We start from the raw sequence: 18,579 nt of genomic DNA on the forward strand, positions 1-18,579 counted from the left end.
GTAAACAAAGTATCGTGCAATTCACTTTACTGTTAACAAACGGTAACTTACTGCGAGTCTCTGGAATTAAAACCAATAAAATTATAAAAAAAAATCCTAACAAACACAATTAACCCCAAACACGGCCTTCTGCAGTGTTTTTGTTTACCTTAGGTATTTGACAACACTTTCAGTAAAAGTTTCACCGTACCTCCCGATTTGGTTTTCTCTTCTTCCTTTGTGGAACACATTTTTGTAGAGGTAAAAAATGTAAATATAACACTCTAACAGCTAGCAGGGAAGATTCATAACCAATCCATTAAATCAAGTAGCTTGAGGTTGGATTCTAATCACTAGAAGTTTACAGTGACATTTACCTCAAAACTTCAAAAACATCCGATTTTACTTCACACCAGAATTAATGACGTACGTAATAAATAAATGTTTTTAAAATTATCACAACTCTTATCAAAAGATAAGTTCTGGCGTTTCGTTTCTTTTTCGTTTTGTTAACTCTTTCAGCAGAGGGGAACTCACGGTAACAGCTTTGTTAAAGCAACTTCGTGATTTCAGGGAGGCTGAAATCGTGGGCAGCTGACAGGTCCCCGGGCGCCCGACTGAGGAGCTCCTGGCAGAGCTCAGAAGGCCCCCGAGCCGGCGCTCCCCCCGAGAGGCGGAGAGCAGAACTAATGCCGAGCTTTCCAGCGGTTCTCCAGCCGTTGCCGGGGCGGCCCGGCTGCCCCGACCCCGCCGCGGCCGAGCCCCGCCGCCCGCCGGGCCCTGCCCGCTCCCGGTGCCCGCCCGGCACCGATGGCGCCGCTGCACCATTCCGCCGTCGCACTCACCATTTTTGGGCAGGCTCTGGATCACCTTCACGGCTGCCTCGAACCTGGTGGCGTGCAGAGAGCCGGTCTCGGCCATGGCCCCGACTCGTCACCGCCTCCTGCTCGGCTGCCGGGCCGCGTCCGGCGGGACAGGCTCGGCTCGGCTCAGCGCCTCCGCCGCAGCCGCCTGCTCGGGAGCGGCGCCGGGAGGAGCCGGGCCGTACTCAGCCCCAGTAGCCCCGTTCCCGGCCTCGGCCTCGGCCCCGGCCCCGGCCCCCGCCCCCGCCCCCGCGTCCTCCCCTCCGGCGGGGCCGGGACAGCCCGCCCAGCACCTCGGACCGGCCTCGCCCCGCACCTCCGCCCGGCCCCGCGCTCAGCCCACCCCGACCTCCGCCCCGGCCTCAGGCGCCCATGTTGCGTCTCCCACAGCGGCTCCCTGCCCTTCCCTCCTCCCGCACCGCCCCGAGGCCGCGGGGGCACGCCGGGAAACGTAGTTTCTTTGTCTCTCCTTCCTCTTCCTCCCCCCTGCCTGTATTGCTGCAACAGGGGAAAATTTGAAAACGTGCCATTGCCATATTCCATCCGCTTTACGGACCTCAGTTATCTTCAGTTCGCCTACCACCTGACAGCCTGCTGTGCTGCTGCCTCCGCTCCTCACAGCCGTCCTCATACCCGCACCTAGTCACACACAATTCACTTAAATTACCACTGTAGACACATTTTTTGAAATAGTTTTAATGACTCCTATTTACATTAAAATTTTAGGCATGCCTACAAGCCAGGGAGCTACTATTTCCATGGTATCCAGAAATGGGTGAATACCCACTGGTATAGCTGTGGGTGAATACCAGCACAGCTCTACCAGTTAGCTCCGTAGCTAATAAATGAATGGCCTTATTCAAAAGCGCTGCGCATCCAGCACTCTGCAAAGTCAAACAAAAGTATGCTAAACCAACTGCTTTTGTAGCAAATGGAATAATTTACCCAGTGAGCAACAGGATGAATTAACAGCCCCATTGAATGGAACCGAGCCCAAAAACTTGGCATTTCAGTCAGTTCATTTATCTAGTACACAATATACATTTTAAATTCCTCTGAAGGCACTTGTGTGCTCACAGTGTATGCCCTCTGGTGGGAAAGAAAGGCTCCAGAGAGAGGGAATTAGAGCAGATGAGCCCCAGCTCTGCTGAGCTAGTACATTCTACAAGGTCAGCAGCCAGCTGGCCTAGGGAGAGCTTTGCTGGAGAGAAGCTGACAGTTCCAGAGGTGTTCAGATAGGATTCCCCACACTGGGCAAATTATGAACCCGTGTTTTGAGCACTGCTCCACTCCTGAATGTTACAGAATAATTTCTCTGCATTTTTCATTTTGAGTGTTAGATTTCTAAAGTACTTGTGAGCTTGATACTAAGATCTATCATCTTTTTTATCATGAAGGTAGGAATGACAGAAGCTCAGATCAAAGGGAAGTGCTTTTTGAAGATAAATGGGTCTCTGTATTCTTTGAGCACGCAAGGAGTTAATTTCAAAAGTAATACAAAAATTAGGAGCCTTTTGTGAAGCCAGCTGATGTGTAAATTCTGTATATGCGAGACAATCTATAATGATGTTTGCCTTTTAATTGATTTAAGAGAAATGCAGCCTGCATTTTTATAATGAATGTTCCCAGACTTTCACTGGAAGTAGGCTTTAGAAGAGATGCAAATGACAACCTATTTAATGGCTGTGTGCAGAAACAGAAGCTGCCCTCTTTGAACTGAAGATATATGAGGGTATAAGATCTGCCGATTCAGAATAAGGTAATTGAAGTAACCCAAAATAATCAGTAGCATCATGCTCTGACACAAGCATGAAATAGTAAATGAGAGGCAAATTTTGAGCACAACAAACATTTTGTGAGAACATATCACAAATGACTAGTTAATTTTAATGATCATATTTAATATTAATTAGCATTGTTAATAGATGTCTTTAAGTATATTTTGCATCCTTGGTGCTGTGACTTCCATGAAGAGTTAACAATAATAACAATAAATGTGGAGTACAGGCAATTAAGGAGACCCTCTCATCTCTCACAGACAGCCAGGAATGGATCTGCAGCTTTATCTCAAGGAGGACCTAGGCTCCATTCTTTAGGGAACACAATTACATTACATGCTTGAAAAATCTAATTATGCTGTATGTGTTAAACTGGGCTGTGTTTCTATTGTTCCACAACAGCAGTTTCCAAAGTAATCGTAAGTATGACTTGCTCTTATTTTTTTATGATCCAGTGTATGAGAAGACAAACTTTGGGAACCGTGACAGAAAGAGTAACCAATGATGCCCATCAGCTGGGATGCAAGAGAGGACAGACCATGGCTGGCTCTGCTACCAGTGTGATTTGGCAGCAAGTGCAATGTGTGACACTTGACATGTCTGAGTGATCTGCAATCCTCACGCTCCTCTTCACTTGGTCTTTCACAAACTACTTATGGAGAGCCTGTGAATCACTAATATGAGGCACTCCTGGCAGCGTTGAGACAATAAAATCTTGTATAGAAGCATGCTATTGTAGCTGCTAAAGAAATATATTTAGGGGATCTCTGAATAAAAGGCAGACAAGCATGCTTTTGAGTGTAACCCAGGACTTATCCTTCACAAGTGCATTAGGGATGGTTATTGAGTTCAGTGCTGCTATGCCACAGGACAGTATATCAAAGTCTGATGTGGGGACCTACCTTACAATCCTCATTTTGTACCATTTGTGAGCTGCTGCTGTCCCTTTGTATCACTCTCATTTGTATCCTACTGCATTAGTTTTCTAGCAGTTGCTTCCAGTGCTGAGCTATACCCCAGCCCAGCTTGAAGAACACCTTCATTTTACTTGAGGGACAAAGGAGTCAGTTAAATTATGCAAGTGAAAAGCTGAAACTGGAACCAATTATGCCTATTGCTCCCTCAAGAGTCTGAATCACAGCAGTGTATTTTACAGAATACTTTTAAAATGGTTCTCAAGAAAGTGGACCATAGTCTCATATGCATTATGAGCAAGTTCTGTAAGCTACCAGATCCAAGAGCATGTAATTTTAGCAAGGCTTACTTTTTGAAGTATGTAATCCAGCAGGGAGGAAAAATGAATTATTTAAAACCTAATAGTCATAATTATGAAGAACGAAATTAGCATTACAATTTCTCAGTCAAATTTACATGCTGATGAAGAATGGAAAGATGTCGTCTAAGAAGGGAAGAGTTTTTTGTGAGGAGCAACTTTCTACACTGTTTACAGTAGAAAGGCTAATGTTTCAAATAACATTTACTGAGAGGATTTTTTTAATGAAATTATGAAGGATATTTGTGTCAAAATCAACAGCTCTGGAGAAAGAGAATTATTTGCTTACCATGAATATGGCAAAAACAGCGGCTGAAATTTCTTCACTTATGTAGGCCTATCCCTGTTCCTCAGCAGTAGCCCTTTGGGCAAAGTACTAGTTTGACACAAACAACAATGCTTTTGGGGACAGAAGTTCCTTGTGAGGTTCAGTTACACCCCTTAATAACTCAACTACAAATACCCATTCATTTCACAGTTGGGGATTAAGTAATGGAATTATTTTTAACTATTATTAACAGCAGCTTCTCAGCCTAAGGATTAGGTAACAGATCCCATTTCAAGTCTTTTTTAAGCTATTCAATTCAGGTATCCCAGGTCTTTCAGTGATAAATAGAAATATTGTGGTTTTGTTAGAAATAGAAAATAGAATCAATAGAAAAATTTGATCAATAGAAAAAAAAATTATCAATAGAAAAATTTGTGGTTTTGGCAATAGGAACCTGTGTTTTTGTTTTCCTCTGTGTTCTTCTACTTCACACATATTTCAAAAAAGTAGATGGAGTAACAAGAGTATAAGCTTAGATCTGTTTCATAAAATGCTCTTTGAAGAACAAAATATGATCATACTTCCAAAAAATATTCAGCAGCATTTGACTTTGCATTGATGTGTTCAACACTTGTGAAGTCAAAGCCCTTTACAGGTTTATATTGTTGTAGGTTCTAAAGCATAATGCAGTGTCATATTGTGTCTTAAACCCCTACTTTTTTTTCTCCAAGGCTACTATTCATCTCTTTGATGAAATTTTTAATAAAGTTCAGTTTTCCTTACTGCCTCAAGGTATTATTCACGTAGAGAGAGCAGATAGTTATAACAGAATTGTTCAGATTTTGCATGTTCTAGAAAGAACATTCTAAAAATCCCACTCCCTTACAGAGCCATAAACTGAGCTTTGAAAAGTATGTAGTTTCATCTTGCAGCAATGACAAACTGTGTCTTATTATAAACATCAGAAGACAGCTTATAATAAATACTTTATCCTTTCCCTTCAGTAAAATACAGAATTTCTGGAGGTCAAATTGTGCTGTCATTTACAGTGATATAAATTTGGAATTATTTGATTGATTTGGGAATATTTATGGCATTACACATTTTCATAATGTAAATGAGTAAGAATTTGACTCTGAAAAATCGAACTGTGTCTGATATATTTTTCCTGTTTTGACATTTGTGCTTCTTGTCTTCACAGCTACTCCTGCTAAAGTTTTAGCAGCCTATCCCTGTGTAATTTGCCTCTTGGGAATAGCAAACAAAATACTGTGACCGTATCATATTAATGTGCTTATGCAATGGCATATTTATAGCCAGACAGCTCTTGTGATATTTTCTTTTCAATATCTGGAAAGGGGAAAAAATAAAACACCCTTATTTTATGCATGTTCTTTTAAAATTCTAGCAAAATAATTTTATTATTCTTTCTTGCAAGTCTGAAAAATGACTTTGTGAAAATTTGATGATTTTAATGACATTGTTCGAAGAACACATTTATCAGTATGCAGAGCCTGGAATACAACTGGCAAACATCTCAAGTACTTTCAGACCTGTTTTCATCATTGTGGATATTTATCCAGCAGAAAATAAACCACTGTGATTTTGGTCAATGGCTTTCAACAACCTAATTCAACAGATAGGTGAATTACTGGAGTGAGTCCTCCAACAAGCTCTCAGAAGGATTTAAGACTGAGTTTAATTGGGTGTCTCAGCACTGGACCCCCACTTCATTGCAAGCCCCATAAACACCCATCTTTTTCCTGTACCAGTCACAGTAAAGATCAGACTTCTGTAGAAATCAGTGCCAGCTAGTCCCAGTTATGAACCACGGATTTTTCACTCTCATATTCAGATCACGTTTGCAGCAAGACATTTCTAACAAAATTTATCTGGGAAGCTTTATTGAGAATGAAGTTTGACATTCAGGAGCTATTTCAGTTTATACTGTTAGATCATTTCTGCTCAACTGAAATAAAGGCATTGTCTTTGCTTCACAGTTTTGGGATGATAAGACCTGTCCAGTTCACGTAGATGGGGAAAAGTGAGGAAATCATGTGTCTTAAGTGTTTTTTTCCTTTTCTTTTCACTAAAGTATTCTAATCACTATAAAATATGTTCAGCATGAGAAACTTAATATCAAAGCTTCTGTAAATGATGGGTTAATGATGAAAGATAGCTGTCTAGTTTTTGTTTCTGAAAAACTAGAAAAAATCAAAGAACTTGCTGAATAGATTTCCAAGTAAATTACTGTTGGTTTTTAAAAATAATCCAAGAAATGGAGACAATTCAGCTACACAAAATGAAAATTATCTTTGAATCCACAGAAATCTTTGAAGGCACCTGAAGAAAGGTGTTTAAAGGTCTCCTGCAGATAAAGGCACAAATGCAGCCATGAAGTAAAGAGGGGAGCTGGGTGGCCACATCACTGTGACAACAATTACATTGGAATCTATCACACTGAGTTATCTAACAGAGGGCAGAGGGCAGTTTTGGCAGGCATTATAAGTCTTCAACCAAAGATGTACCTGTTAAGAGCCCAAGTCTTCAGTGTCATGGAGAATACTTTAACACATCCTGAAATCAAATATTAGTACTACATTTCTGTTTCTTTTGCCAAGCAAAAGAAACAGAACAGTAAAATATGCCCTGCATAATATTAAAATGCCATGCAAAATATTAAAAATATCAGTTTTTAATCCTTATGCAGCCATGTCTTCTAGATTACAAAGCTTCCTATTATCCTCCTGAAGGGCTCTCCAACAATGCTACGAACCTGTATACATAAAAATCAAGCAGCTGCTGGATTCCTTTTATTTAGAATTAATTCAACAATGTTTGCACTCCAGTGAATTCATTCTTTCACTGCTATGTCTTTCCAATACTTTAACATCTTTTGTGAATCATTGATACTACTACTGAGTACTTGTATTCATGTCAGAGGCAATAGAAGACTGAAATATTGCCTCCTCCAAGCTCAATATTCTCACTCTTACATCCAGAATTCATTGGCCCTTTTGGATATAGAGGTGGGTGAAGGCCCCAAAGCACAGGATCTCCTTACCCTACTTGTAGTCGAGGACCCCCGTTCTATGTGTGTACTCTTAAAGCTGTTGTTTGGAGTGGAGAGAACAAGACTGGGTTGCAATCACTTTTGTGAAACTAGCTTATCAGATTGTTCTATCATGCCAGTCTGTTATTTTAATTATTTGTCTCTGTGGGAATTTTATCAGCAATGATTTTATTGTTTTCTTGGAGGCTAATCAAAATAACTTAACCAAAATAAGCTAACTCCAACAAGAAGTCAAGATCAATGTACCCTTAATGACCACTTTTGAAGTCTGTCAGCATTTTTTAAATTTAATATGCACCATAATGATTTTCTATGCAAATAATTATTTATTTTAAATTTTAAATTGTAGTTTCTCAAAGTTTTATTAAGTTAGATATGTTACAGAAGATAAATACATTTCTACAATGCATTTATCTATTCAATTTGTATTCTCACACCAAAGGATATTGAGTTATCCTGAAACTATGTATACTTCTCTATACATTCCTATTGATTTGCAGTAATTAAATTGTTCTTCTTTAATTTTTTCTCAGTGGAATCTCCTGTTAGTCATTCTGCCATATACTTGAGATCAATGTTAAGTTGATAGGACTATAATACCTCTATATCTCTTTTCAATATTGGCACAACCCATGCTTTCTTTCAGTGCTCTGGAACTTCTCCAGTGTTTGAAAACTGTCTGAAAATGAATATTAACAGTCCATAACACTCTTTGCTGGCTCATTTAAAATTCCTGGATGTGATTACACTGTATGTGCTTATTTAAGAAGATCTAATTTTAGAAGATGCAGATAACTAGATCTCCCTTGTTTTTCATTTTAATGTAAATAAAAATATGAGTTTTAAACACTGAGATTAAAGCTTTTGATTAGTTATGTTCTCTATTCCAGAGTCTGTCAGGATAAATGTACTGCAGACATTATTTACTCACTTTCTTTTTCAAAAAGATTTAAAATAGTTAAATATTTGGAGAATATATTTATGGTTTATAATAGAAGGAACAGTGCAATGACCAACTAGATACATGTATATTTGTACATACATGATAGAGTATAAAATAGTGATGCACTATATAAAATTGATAAGTACATTATGAGCTATTGGTAAAATCATAGAATCATAGAATAGTTTTGGTTTTAAGAGACCTTTAAATGTCATCTTGTCCAAACCCACTGCAATAAGCTGGCACATCTGCAACTAGATCAGGTTGCTCAGAGCCCCATCCCACCTGAACTTCAATATTTTCACCATTGGAGCAGCTACCAGCTCTCAGGGCAGCCTGTTCCCATGTTTCACCATTCTCATTGTAAAAAATGTCTTCCATGTATCTAGTCCAAATCTACTGCCTTTTTGTTTAAAAACTACCCCTTGTCCTATTGCAACAGGCCCTGATAAAATGTTTGTCCCTTTTAAGTACTGAAAGGCTACAACAAGGGCTTCCTGGAGCCTTCTCTTCTCCAGGCTGAGCAACCCCAACTCTCTCAGCCTTTCCTTGCAGGAGAGTTATTCCCTCTCTCTGATCATTTTTTGTGGCCTCCTCCAGACCTGCTCTAATAGGTCCATGTCTTTCCTGCAGTCAGGACCCCAGAGGATGCAGTACTGCCACAGGGTCCTCCCATGGCTGAGGTGTCTTGTGCTGTAGCTCACACGGCTGCACAAACCTTCTGACCCCACTCCCACCACAGCTCCCCCTTTATTCTTCATAAATAAATCCAAAATTTTGCACTGGACAGAGGAAGGAACAAAAGACATTCACAAATCAAAGACCAAACCACTGTAACCACAGCCCAAACACGTCCTTTGAAGACAAAATAGCAGTTGTGTTGACTTATGCACACATTCAAGCTCAACATCCAGAGCATCCCACTGATTTTGTAATAATAAAATAAAGTCCTATGTACATTTATAAGCCCTTGGCCGTCAGGAATTCTGGCATTGTGGTTTATTTTCCTGCCACCTGCCATTCCCCTTATTTCTTGACTCAGATTTGCACTCACAGTAGACTTACAGATGGATATTTTCTAAATCATTGTGAGAGAGATTCATGGTTGCTGGATGCTGTCATCTGCATGACCAAAGCATCATGGCAATATATTTCATTAAAGAATGTGTGGCATGGCTGGTATAGGGAATCAACAATAACAGAATAAATATGCACAAAAATTATAAAATTATTAGATTTCTGAGCACAGATATTGAAAATATTAAGCTATCTTACATTTATTGAAATGGGAAATTTGAAGGTACAAAGAAACAAGTTAAGCCCCCAAATCAATGGTTCTGGATATTTTACATTACTGAAAAGAGGTATTGAAAAGTGATTGGGAATGACTTGAGAAAACACATTTTAAATAGTTGCAGTAAAAGCAAGTGAAAGCTCATGCCCATCCTGGAAAGCAGCTCTGTGGTGGTGGTTCAGTCATTCCAAATGACCCTTCTTTACTTCCTCAGGTCTGCATCTCTTTCTCATGTGGCTCAAATTATGTGCTTTCTGGTGGGGCCCACCATATTCAGAGCAGTTTGTTAACACACTGAAGCTCTTTAAAATGCACACCATGTGTGCACAAAATGTCCTCATTTATCAGATTAGCTCACAGATCAGGCACTATTCAAAAGAGCAGGATGGTGCCAGAACAAGGGTGTCAACTCACCCTGCAGTGTAACTGAACTCCCCCTCCAATCCAAGGCTGGGAATGAGAAACAAAGAGAACAAATTACTAATTTTCAAGCTTTACCCCATTTTAACTGACAGAGGCAAATTACATTAGAATAAAGTAAATAATTTTTAAAACCTCTTTCCACAATTTCAAGGTGCATTCACACATTCCTTGCTAGCTACTTCAAAGAGGCTGAGGTGAGGATCTCCTGCATGTTTACAGCTGCTGATTGTCGCCCCCCTGATCTGCCTCTGAAACTGCCCTCCTTAATGCTCCTCTTCTTCTTCCAGACAGAGTAAAGGAGGTTCAGTCAAACAGTTTAAAGGCACTGGCCAAGGAAGGCCCTGTTACAGATTTGAGCTGGTGGGGCAGTGTGAGGATGGCCAAATCTTGGCCACAAAACCATTCCAGCACAAGCCTCTTGCACGGATGCAGATGTCTGAGCAAACTTCCATGGTCACGGCACAGCTGGGATTGTGCCAGGGATTAGTTACACTGCCCTGAAGAACCAGGCTCCCACAACTGAGCTGAAGCACTTTGGCAATACAGTAACAGGTATTTCTATCCTGCTGGAGCAGGCTATTTATGAGGGAGGTAGACACATTTATCCATACACCCCTGCACAAAAGTCAGGTGTGTCCTAAACATCTGTAATAAGCAGATAGACAGGATTAATTCTTTCATCACATAACACAGCCCTCCCTGCATAATAGATGTGGCAGAATGCTTTATAGTGTTCAGATTTCTGTCCTTTCCTTTCTACAAGGATGATATTGAGAAATGATTGAGCAAAACCAAATAACTTTAAGTGGTAGAAGATGTGCTAAATTATTCTGGATTAATTATTGAGTAATATAATCAAATATCAAACCAGAAAATCAAAATGTCAGGAATAGTGAGAAGGAAGAAATTAATACCAACCCTCCAGCTAAAATCAGAGACTTATTGCTTCTGTGTCCTGATTTTAGCTTTCAGATTACTGATCCATATGAAAATAAACCCTCTTGTGACTAAATCTCTTCCTACTAACCAACAGAGAAGGATAAGAAATATGATATATGTCAAATAGTGGTATATTGCTTTAATATATAACAATACATGCCAGCTGAGGGCAAAACATATCCCATCATTACTTTGAAGTTTCTTACTCAAATTCAGAAAATAAATGATAGGAGAAATCTGCTTGGCAAGGGAAGGAGGGGGAGGAACACACAAAATCCAGCCTGCTATTGTGAGATTTTGGACATAAATTAAGGCAAGAATTTGAAACTGATATAATAGTTTTGGTATTACTCTGCATATGAATAAAAATTACTTAGAATCCTAGAACTGTCAAGGTTGCAAAAGACTTCTAATATCATCAAGTCCAACCAATAAACCAAAACTACCATGTTCCCCACTGAAGTGCCCCATCCACATGTTTTTTCAACACTTCTAATGACAGTGATTCCACCAGTTCCCTGGGCAGCCTTTTTCAGTGCTTAACCACCCTTTCAGTGAAGATATTTTTTTCCTAATATCCAATCTAAACATCTCCTGGTGCAACCTGAGGCCATCTTTTCTCATCTTTTTACGTGGAAGAAGAGACCAATTCCCGCTTGGCTACAACCTCCTTTCAGGCAATTGTAGAGAGCTGCAAGGTCTCCCCTGAGCCTCCTTTTCTCCAGGCTAAACAACCCCCCAGCTCCCTCAGCTGCTCCTTGTAAGACTTGTTCTCCAGCCCTTTCACCAGCTTTGTTAACCTTCTCTGGGCATTTTCTTTTATTTGATTAAAACCTTTTATACAAAAATGGTTATGCATTAGATAGCATAATTTATACAGTCTATTTTATGAATAAGCACTAGCAATGGATTATACATAAATTGTTAGATTGTTGCTGTGACCCTTATTCCTAGGCACTTATAAATAAATATATTCCCCTGTGGCTTCACTAAACCTTTGAAAAGTACATTTCTATGCAAATCTGTGAAAAGTTATATGACAGTGTTATACGGCATGGCACAAGTTGTCTGGTACCATAGCAGACTGTGGAACAGCCTGACAGCTGATGGATTGGAAGCTCGAGGCTGTTTTCAGTAGGTACATTTAAAACTAGAGAGTATAAAAAGCTGGCTATAAAGTACAGAGGACAATTTTGCCATATTCAACATATGTACTGGATAACCTCCTATTAGTATCCTAGTTATGCACTGATAATACACAATATTCACATGGTCCTTTGCTAGCTCTTACTAATATTGCTTGAGTAGAAAAACAAGTGATCCTCCGATCCAGAAAATACAGCTCTGCCATGGACCAAGGGAATGGCTGGCAGCTGCCAGCCTCCAGCCTAACCCTGGAGTGTGAGGGCCAGTGCTGACCCTGCTGGAAGGTGGCAGGGTTGGGACTGGCTCGCTGCTGCTGGAGCCAACACCTCCTGGCTTTCAGCTGAACCGCAGCAATGGAACAGCGTCAGTGGCAGGCTTGGGTTACAGGTTCATGCAGTTTCTATCCACCACAGAACGGCAATGGGAAATCACTTTATAGCAATTTTATTGTTCTAATAGACTGTTATAGCAGTATGCTATTGTAAATAATACTTAAAGAGGTTACTGAAGTGAGGCTTTTTCAGTTATAAAGGTATAATATCTTTGAATAAGGCACTGTATGTCATATTTGCTGCTCTTTTCCTAATGCAGAACAAGAAAGGATTTGAATACTGAATTCGATTCTCTGAAATGAGATAAGGAACCTTTTGGCCACACAATAAAAATAATTTAAAATTATATGTATTAGCCACTTGAGAAGAGATATTTAGCCCAACTTTTTTTAAAAAACATTATTTTTTCTTTCACTGGAAAGAGAGAGCCTGTTTCAACAAGCTTTTAGGATAAAAAGGACCTGCCCCCTTTAGTAGTCTTTATGATAATACCCATCCAAGTATGACATCCATTAGATTGTAAGAGATGATGGCACTCCTAGGTGATTGACTGATACATTGTTTTAACTTGTTAAGAGTTTGGTGTGTGGCCAAGGTAAGTACCAACTACAAGATTTGATTTTTCAGATATACGGCAAATGGCCTTTACACAGCGGGAGTAATTGACAATGATTGTAGACTGTAGTCCATAGATTCCTGTGCATTTTTTTGGCTATTGTGAGAAAACAAGAGAATATAAGGTCCTGAGTCCAAGCCTATATCCTGTGTGGGAAGTGTTTGTAGCTTTTTAGAGCTTTCCACAGCCCATCTGTTCTGTGCTATGATCAGACGCCACATATCTAAATAATCTTCAATCTCACCATATTTCCTCTTTACCTTTTCTTCCTCTTCTCCCCTTTCACACCTGTACATGCCCCTTCTATCTGGCCCTTGCAAGTGCCTCCACTATTTCTTCTCTCAGAATTCATCATACTGTTACATTCCAGATGCCAGGGAATACAATCCCTCTGTGTCATTATCCATCACAGTGATATTGTATGAAAAACCAAAAAAAGTGCAGAGAAAATCCCTTGACCCTTGCAGTGCCCAGTGGAACATTATCAGCACAGCCAAGTTCCTCTGTGGATAAATTCTAGCTCTTATAAACTCTATTGAGAGAATGCAAATATATTAGTTCTAAAACTTCAGGAATTCACCAAATGTTGTCAGGTTTTTCAGGAAGAGCAGGAGGTATGGCCCTGAAACTACGTTCTGCTAACTACCTTCCTCATTCAAAACAGAGCTCCTGGGGGTGAAACCTCTTGGCTGAAATCTTTGTAATGGTGCTACAGAAAGCTTTTCTTTTTTTCCTGTCTCACAAATTCCTTGGAAGGGAAAAATAAAGTCTGAAATAAAAATATGTGCTACTTGGGATAAATTAAAACTGAAAAAGGTTTGAGCAACTCAAAGCAAAGCATTACAAGGGAAAACAACTGCAACTTTCACACACAATATACTGAGGACTCTATAATACATCTTCCATGTAAAAAAACATCTTGGTCTCCTTTTCAGTCAGAACAGCATGAGTCTTTTTTTTTTTTTCTTAGTATGTAAGAAAAGATATTTAGTTGTGAGACATCTTTCAATTGATGTAAAAACACAGATAGGCTCTAACTTTCATTTTGAAGAAATTTTGAGAAGTACAAACATGTCAGATACAGAATGAAGAGTCAGACATTTAAAGGGAAGTGATGGCACACATAATTATCCACCTCACATTCAGAATTTTTTTAAAGAATGTTAGAAACATTTTTAATACTGAGTAAGTATGTATTTATTAAATGACACCGTTTAAAAAGTCCCCAACCCTTTAGGAAACACACCGGCCAGAAAAATACTGTGGAGTTATTATGGTTATGACCAAATAAATTAAAACATTCATAGCTAATGGTGACAGCAAATAGTTGAGCACAGCAGGACGCTGTCATCAGTAATTTACATATTCACTTCTAATTGTGCTTATGCATCATTAAGATTGTGCGTATTTGCATTCGCTGTCCTCTGAACCAAGTCATTTTCCAGTGGCATATATTCATTTTCACTGCAGGTAACTTTCATCACTGGCAATTAAAGGACAATTTTTACCACATTATTCTACAGGAAACAAGAAGTGGTTGCTGAGATTGATTAATATCTAAACTAAGTTTGAGATGCAATCAGTCTCAGAGGCATAAGAGATTATTCCTGTTATGTAATGAAAAGTAGCAGGAACCCCCCCCCATTTGTTTTTTGTTTTTGAATACCCAAAGCTTATCCTTTAAATTTTGTTGGAATGCACTAGGTGGCCTGATTTCTTTTTAAATGTTCCCAATAGAGAATAGCCTCAGTCTATGTGTAATGACTTTTTACCCTCATTTCTGCACAGTCTGTGTTTGAGCTCTGACTGAGACAATACCAAGGAGAATGTCAATGTTATCTTAGTGTGGAAGTGATTTTCTAGTATACAACTGCACCTGAAGGTTGCTGTGCATCCAGTAGAATCCCTTTTGCCTTCAGTGCTATTGAAGATGGTCTTTTTCAAACACCACTCAACCCTAAAGACTCAGCATTGCTTCTAGTTGAAGCTTTACTGTTTCACTGGGAGCTGGAACAGACCCAAGAACTGTAATGTGTTTTCACTTGCTGAAAAAAACCCTATTATGTTGTCCCTTATTTTGCCATCCAAATACTGTGCTTGGTAATACTATCACTGCAAAATTGCTGTCAAATATTTATTTTTATTGGGGAAATAGTGCTTCTTCTGTAGTAGCATGATGTTATCATTTAATTATTTTTTCTTTTCTGCTTTGTGATGGAAAACTGCAATTCAATGAAGTATATATTTAAATGCAAAAGAGGCACACCAATTAATCAGTACAGAATACGAATGCTTTTAATCTGCATCAAAAAAACGGTGGCGCTTAGAAAATCACCAATCTTTTAAATAGAAGGAACATAAAAGTAATTCCTATCCATGCTCAGATTTCCTCAAATTCAATGAAAAATTGCAATTGTGCAATTAGATTATCTTCACAATAATAAATTCTTTTAAAGTTTTGCATTATGCTAAGCACGTTTTGATAAGCCTTTAATTTATTTATTTTATAATTTTAATTGTTAAGAAAAAATCCACAGAGATAGCTCAAATGTTGGCTCTGAAACACAAATGTTTACTGTTTTCTGGTTTTTATTCATCCACTGTATCAAACACAGAAACTAAGTACTGAGGATAAGAAATAAATTAGTCTGGGAATATATAGGGTAAGTTAGGTATAGCCAGGAGTGTGAAGTAATCAATTCTGAGGTGTAGATAAACTAGATGAAAGCATAGTACAATCACCTCAGTTATCTGGGATCATAGGAGACTGGGAGCTGATGGAGAAGAGAAAAACACAGGTAGTGGAGCTGCGCCAAGGAACACCAGAGACACTTCAGTTCTGTGTATGGTAATGTAGTCCAGAAGAGCTTATTAACTCTGTGTTCAGCACTAGGCAGTGGTCTCAAGGCATTGTTTGCAGTGTTGCATGAATTTGCAAAGCCATCCTAGGCTCTACTTGTCAAGGAAGCAGTTACAGCTCTGCAAACCATGTCTGAGCCTGTGAGTCTCATTAAGTCTGGGTTGGCTCTATATGCATTCTCCCAGGAACATTCTTGGTTGTGCTATTTTCATAGCCTTTATCAAGCAGTGCAAAACAGAACAAAAATGGTGCTAAAGGTGTTCTCAGACTTCAAAACATTTTCCAAGACCTTAAGCAGTGTTTTTCTTCCTCTCAGGGATGCTCACTCCAAAGAGCTGAGCAAGTAGGAATGATGATATGGGCCATCTACCCTTTCAGTGCCAGCTTTCAATTTAGAGTCACAGGAAACTTGTCTTTGGGTATGTTATATTCCCTTTCTCTGCTAATTATGCAAATATTACTTTTTCCTGGGCAAGGTGTCTGTCTGCTTTTGACCAGAAGCTCCATGTAGGGTGAAAAACCTTTCCCAGGAAAATTTTTATTTCATATGTACATATCAAAGAAATTCTTCCATTTTAAAGGATTGCCATCCTCCAGCAAACACCTATTAACTCAGGAAATCCCAACATACCCTCTAATGAGTATGCCAAACCTGCATGGGTCTATTCAAAAAGCTGACTTTCACTCCATGCCTACCCCTTGCAATAAGATGGTTCTTTTCATATTCAAATTACCTTTCCAAAGCCATAAAATAAAAGAATGAAAAAAAATGCTAATAAAAAGGATTACTGCCAGAAGCCCACCTCCTGCTTTAAGTGGCTGCTCTAAAGTCAGCCCTTACTCAAAATGCTCTTATAACAAAACAGTTTAGCTCCATTTGTGGAAGACACAAGTCATCTTAGCATTTGTCACACATTAGCCATGTTCCCAGGTAGGTCGAAGGAAATGGGCTGTCTGAGATTCTGCACGTTTCTGGCTGCACTCCTAGGGTCTAGGTCCCCCATTTTCCCCATGTTCTTAAGGCAGTGGATGCCTTAGTATTTTGAGGGATTAAGAAGATAAGCCTACCTTGGGCAGCTGGAAATGACAGAAGCAGAAGGGACCTAGATTGGGAGTTGGGAATGGAAAATAGGAGAGGAATTCCTTGATGCAGTGAAAGGGGAAAGGAAACATCAGGAGACAACCTGGTGGCCAAAGGCTGAGCTGACAAATATGCAAGAATGAAAAACAAAATTAAAGAGGCCAAAGGAACAGGGGATCCAGTGGAACACAGGAGGAGAACAATTGAGATGACGGATGGAGAAAAGGGTAGCGGAGGTGATGGAAAAGGAGAATTGCTGACAGCAGAGTACTGCTGAGGAGCAAAGATAAGCATGCAGGAGGGATGAAGAGGAGAGAGTTTTATGAAAAATGAAGTCGAGACAGAAGGCAAATCCTGCAAGTGAAAATATATTAGAGGAGAAAGGTCATGTCAAAATACAGTAAAACTATTTATTTTTTGCCACTCTTATCTTGTGCATTCTTGAAGCTGCAATTTTGAATCTTATTACTTCTGTGCTCCCCAGCAGCTCAGGCTGCCTAGCAATGCCTGGCTGTGCTGCACAGAGCTCGTGGCTGCCTAGCAACTGCCAGGGGGCTGTGCTGGGGTCTCTGACCAGCTCAGGGATGCAGTCCTGCCCCAAACACCCCTGCTACCCTGGCAAGCCAGGAGCAGCATCTCCAGCTGTTAACAGCTTTGATGAAAACCTTAAAAATATTAATTGGGAAAAAGGGCATATGGAGGTGACCACAAAAGTGCAGAGTGCATGACAAATTGTCTCCAAAAGGCAGGAACAGCCCCATTCATCTCTGCAATACTCAAACAATCTGTGAGGACAACCGAAATATCAATATGGGTTATTATTCTGGTTCTTAAATAAGGCTCTGTGCTAAAGCAAAGGAAAGCAACCCAATGCTGCTATGCACCTTCTTGGGCAGCTACTAAACAGGTGGAGAAAATACTGAAAAAAACCTGTTAGGAGTATTAAGTATTCACAAAGGCTCATCATAGTACAGCCATACTTGTGTACATATCATTACAATCAACAAAAATTTTCTTACAAGAAAATGAGACTTGGCATTTGGCAGCAGAGCTGATGTGGCTGATCTGAACAGCCCTGTGTCCTCTGTGCTTCCAGCTGCCCCCTCAGATCCCTCATCTCCCTTTCCATGGCACTGTCAGAAGTGCTTGTGCAGCTAAACAACCGAAACAGGAATCAATCCAGCTGAGAAATGGTCCAACAAAAAATAAAAGGTTATTTTCCAATCAACACTACTGAAGCAAGTACTGTTCGTTCCCAAGGGAAAAACAAAGACACATGCCAATCTATGGCCAAGGAAAGGGAACAGACAGTTACAGAGCTACACAAATTACAGTGCAGGAGAAGTTGCTGTGATACTGCTACTTTGCTGCTGCTCTAAACAGCACTTAGAATATAGTCACATTTTTCTTTCCCAGCCAAAAATGGCCTATTGTCCCAGAAAGACAGGATTGCCCCTGGAGTTCTCATGCCCCACTGAGGAGAAAATCTCAGATGTAAAGTTGAGACATTGAGAGATATATAAGCACATTTTACTCTGGATAGGATCTCATTTGGGTGATTGTTTAGGTGGAGATTGATGGACATAATTACATGTTTTCCTCTGCCAGTCCAGCAGCCCAAGCCAGGAAAATTTTAATTCCCAGCTATTTTGCACACTTGAAGTATCTTGTGTAAGTTAGGTAATTTTTTTTTTTTTTCTAATCAGCAGTT

At 39.7% G+C, this 18,579-nt stretch overlaps 1 protein-coding gene across 4 annotated transcripts in view; it reads right to left on the minus strand.

Annotated features, from left to right (window-relative positions):
• Positions 1 to 1,062, minus strand: part of ACBD5 (acyl-CoA binding domain containing 5) — a 30,424-nt gene extending 29,362 nt beyond the window's left edge. For 2 of the 4 annotated variants that reach the window (XM_050970520.1, XM_030235957.2), the window contains exon 1: positions 825 to 1,061. In XM_050970520.1, the coding sequence (XP_050826477.1) occupies positions 825 to 900 (76 nt within the window). In that variant the 5' untranslated portion in view covers positions 901 to 1,061. Of the gene's footprint in view, positions 1 to 824 lie in introns of all 4 variants that reach the window. The other 2 variants (XM_050970519.1, XM_050970521.1) reach the window with 2 other exon arrangements.
• Positions 1,063 to 18,579: the final 17,517 nt, after the last annotated feature.

Source organism: Serinus canaria, chromosome 2 (assembly GCF_022539315.1).
Source record: "Serinus canaria isolate serCan28SL12 chromosome 2, serCan2020, whole genome shotgun sequence".
NCBI classification, from domain to species: Eukaryota; Metazoa; Chordata; class Aves; order Passeriformes; family Fringillidae; genus Serinus; species Serinus canaria.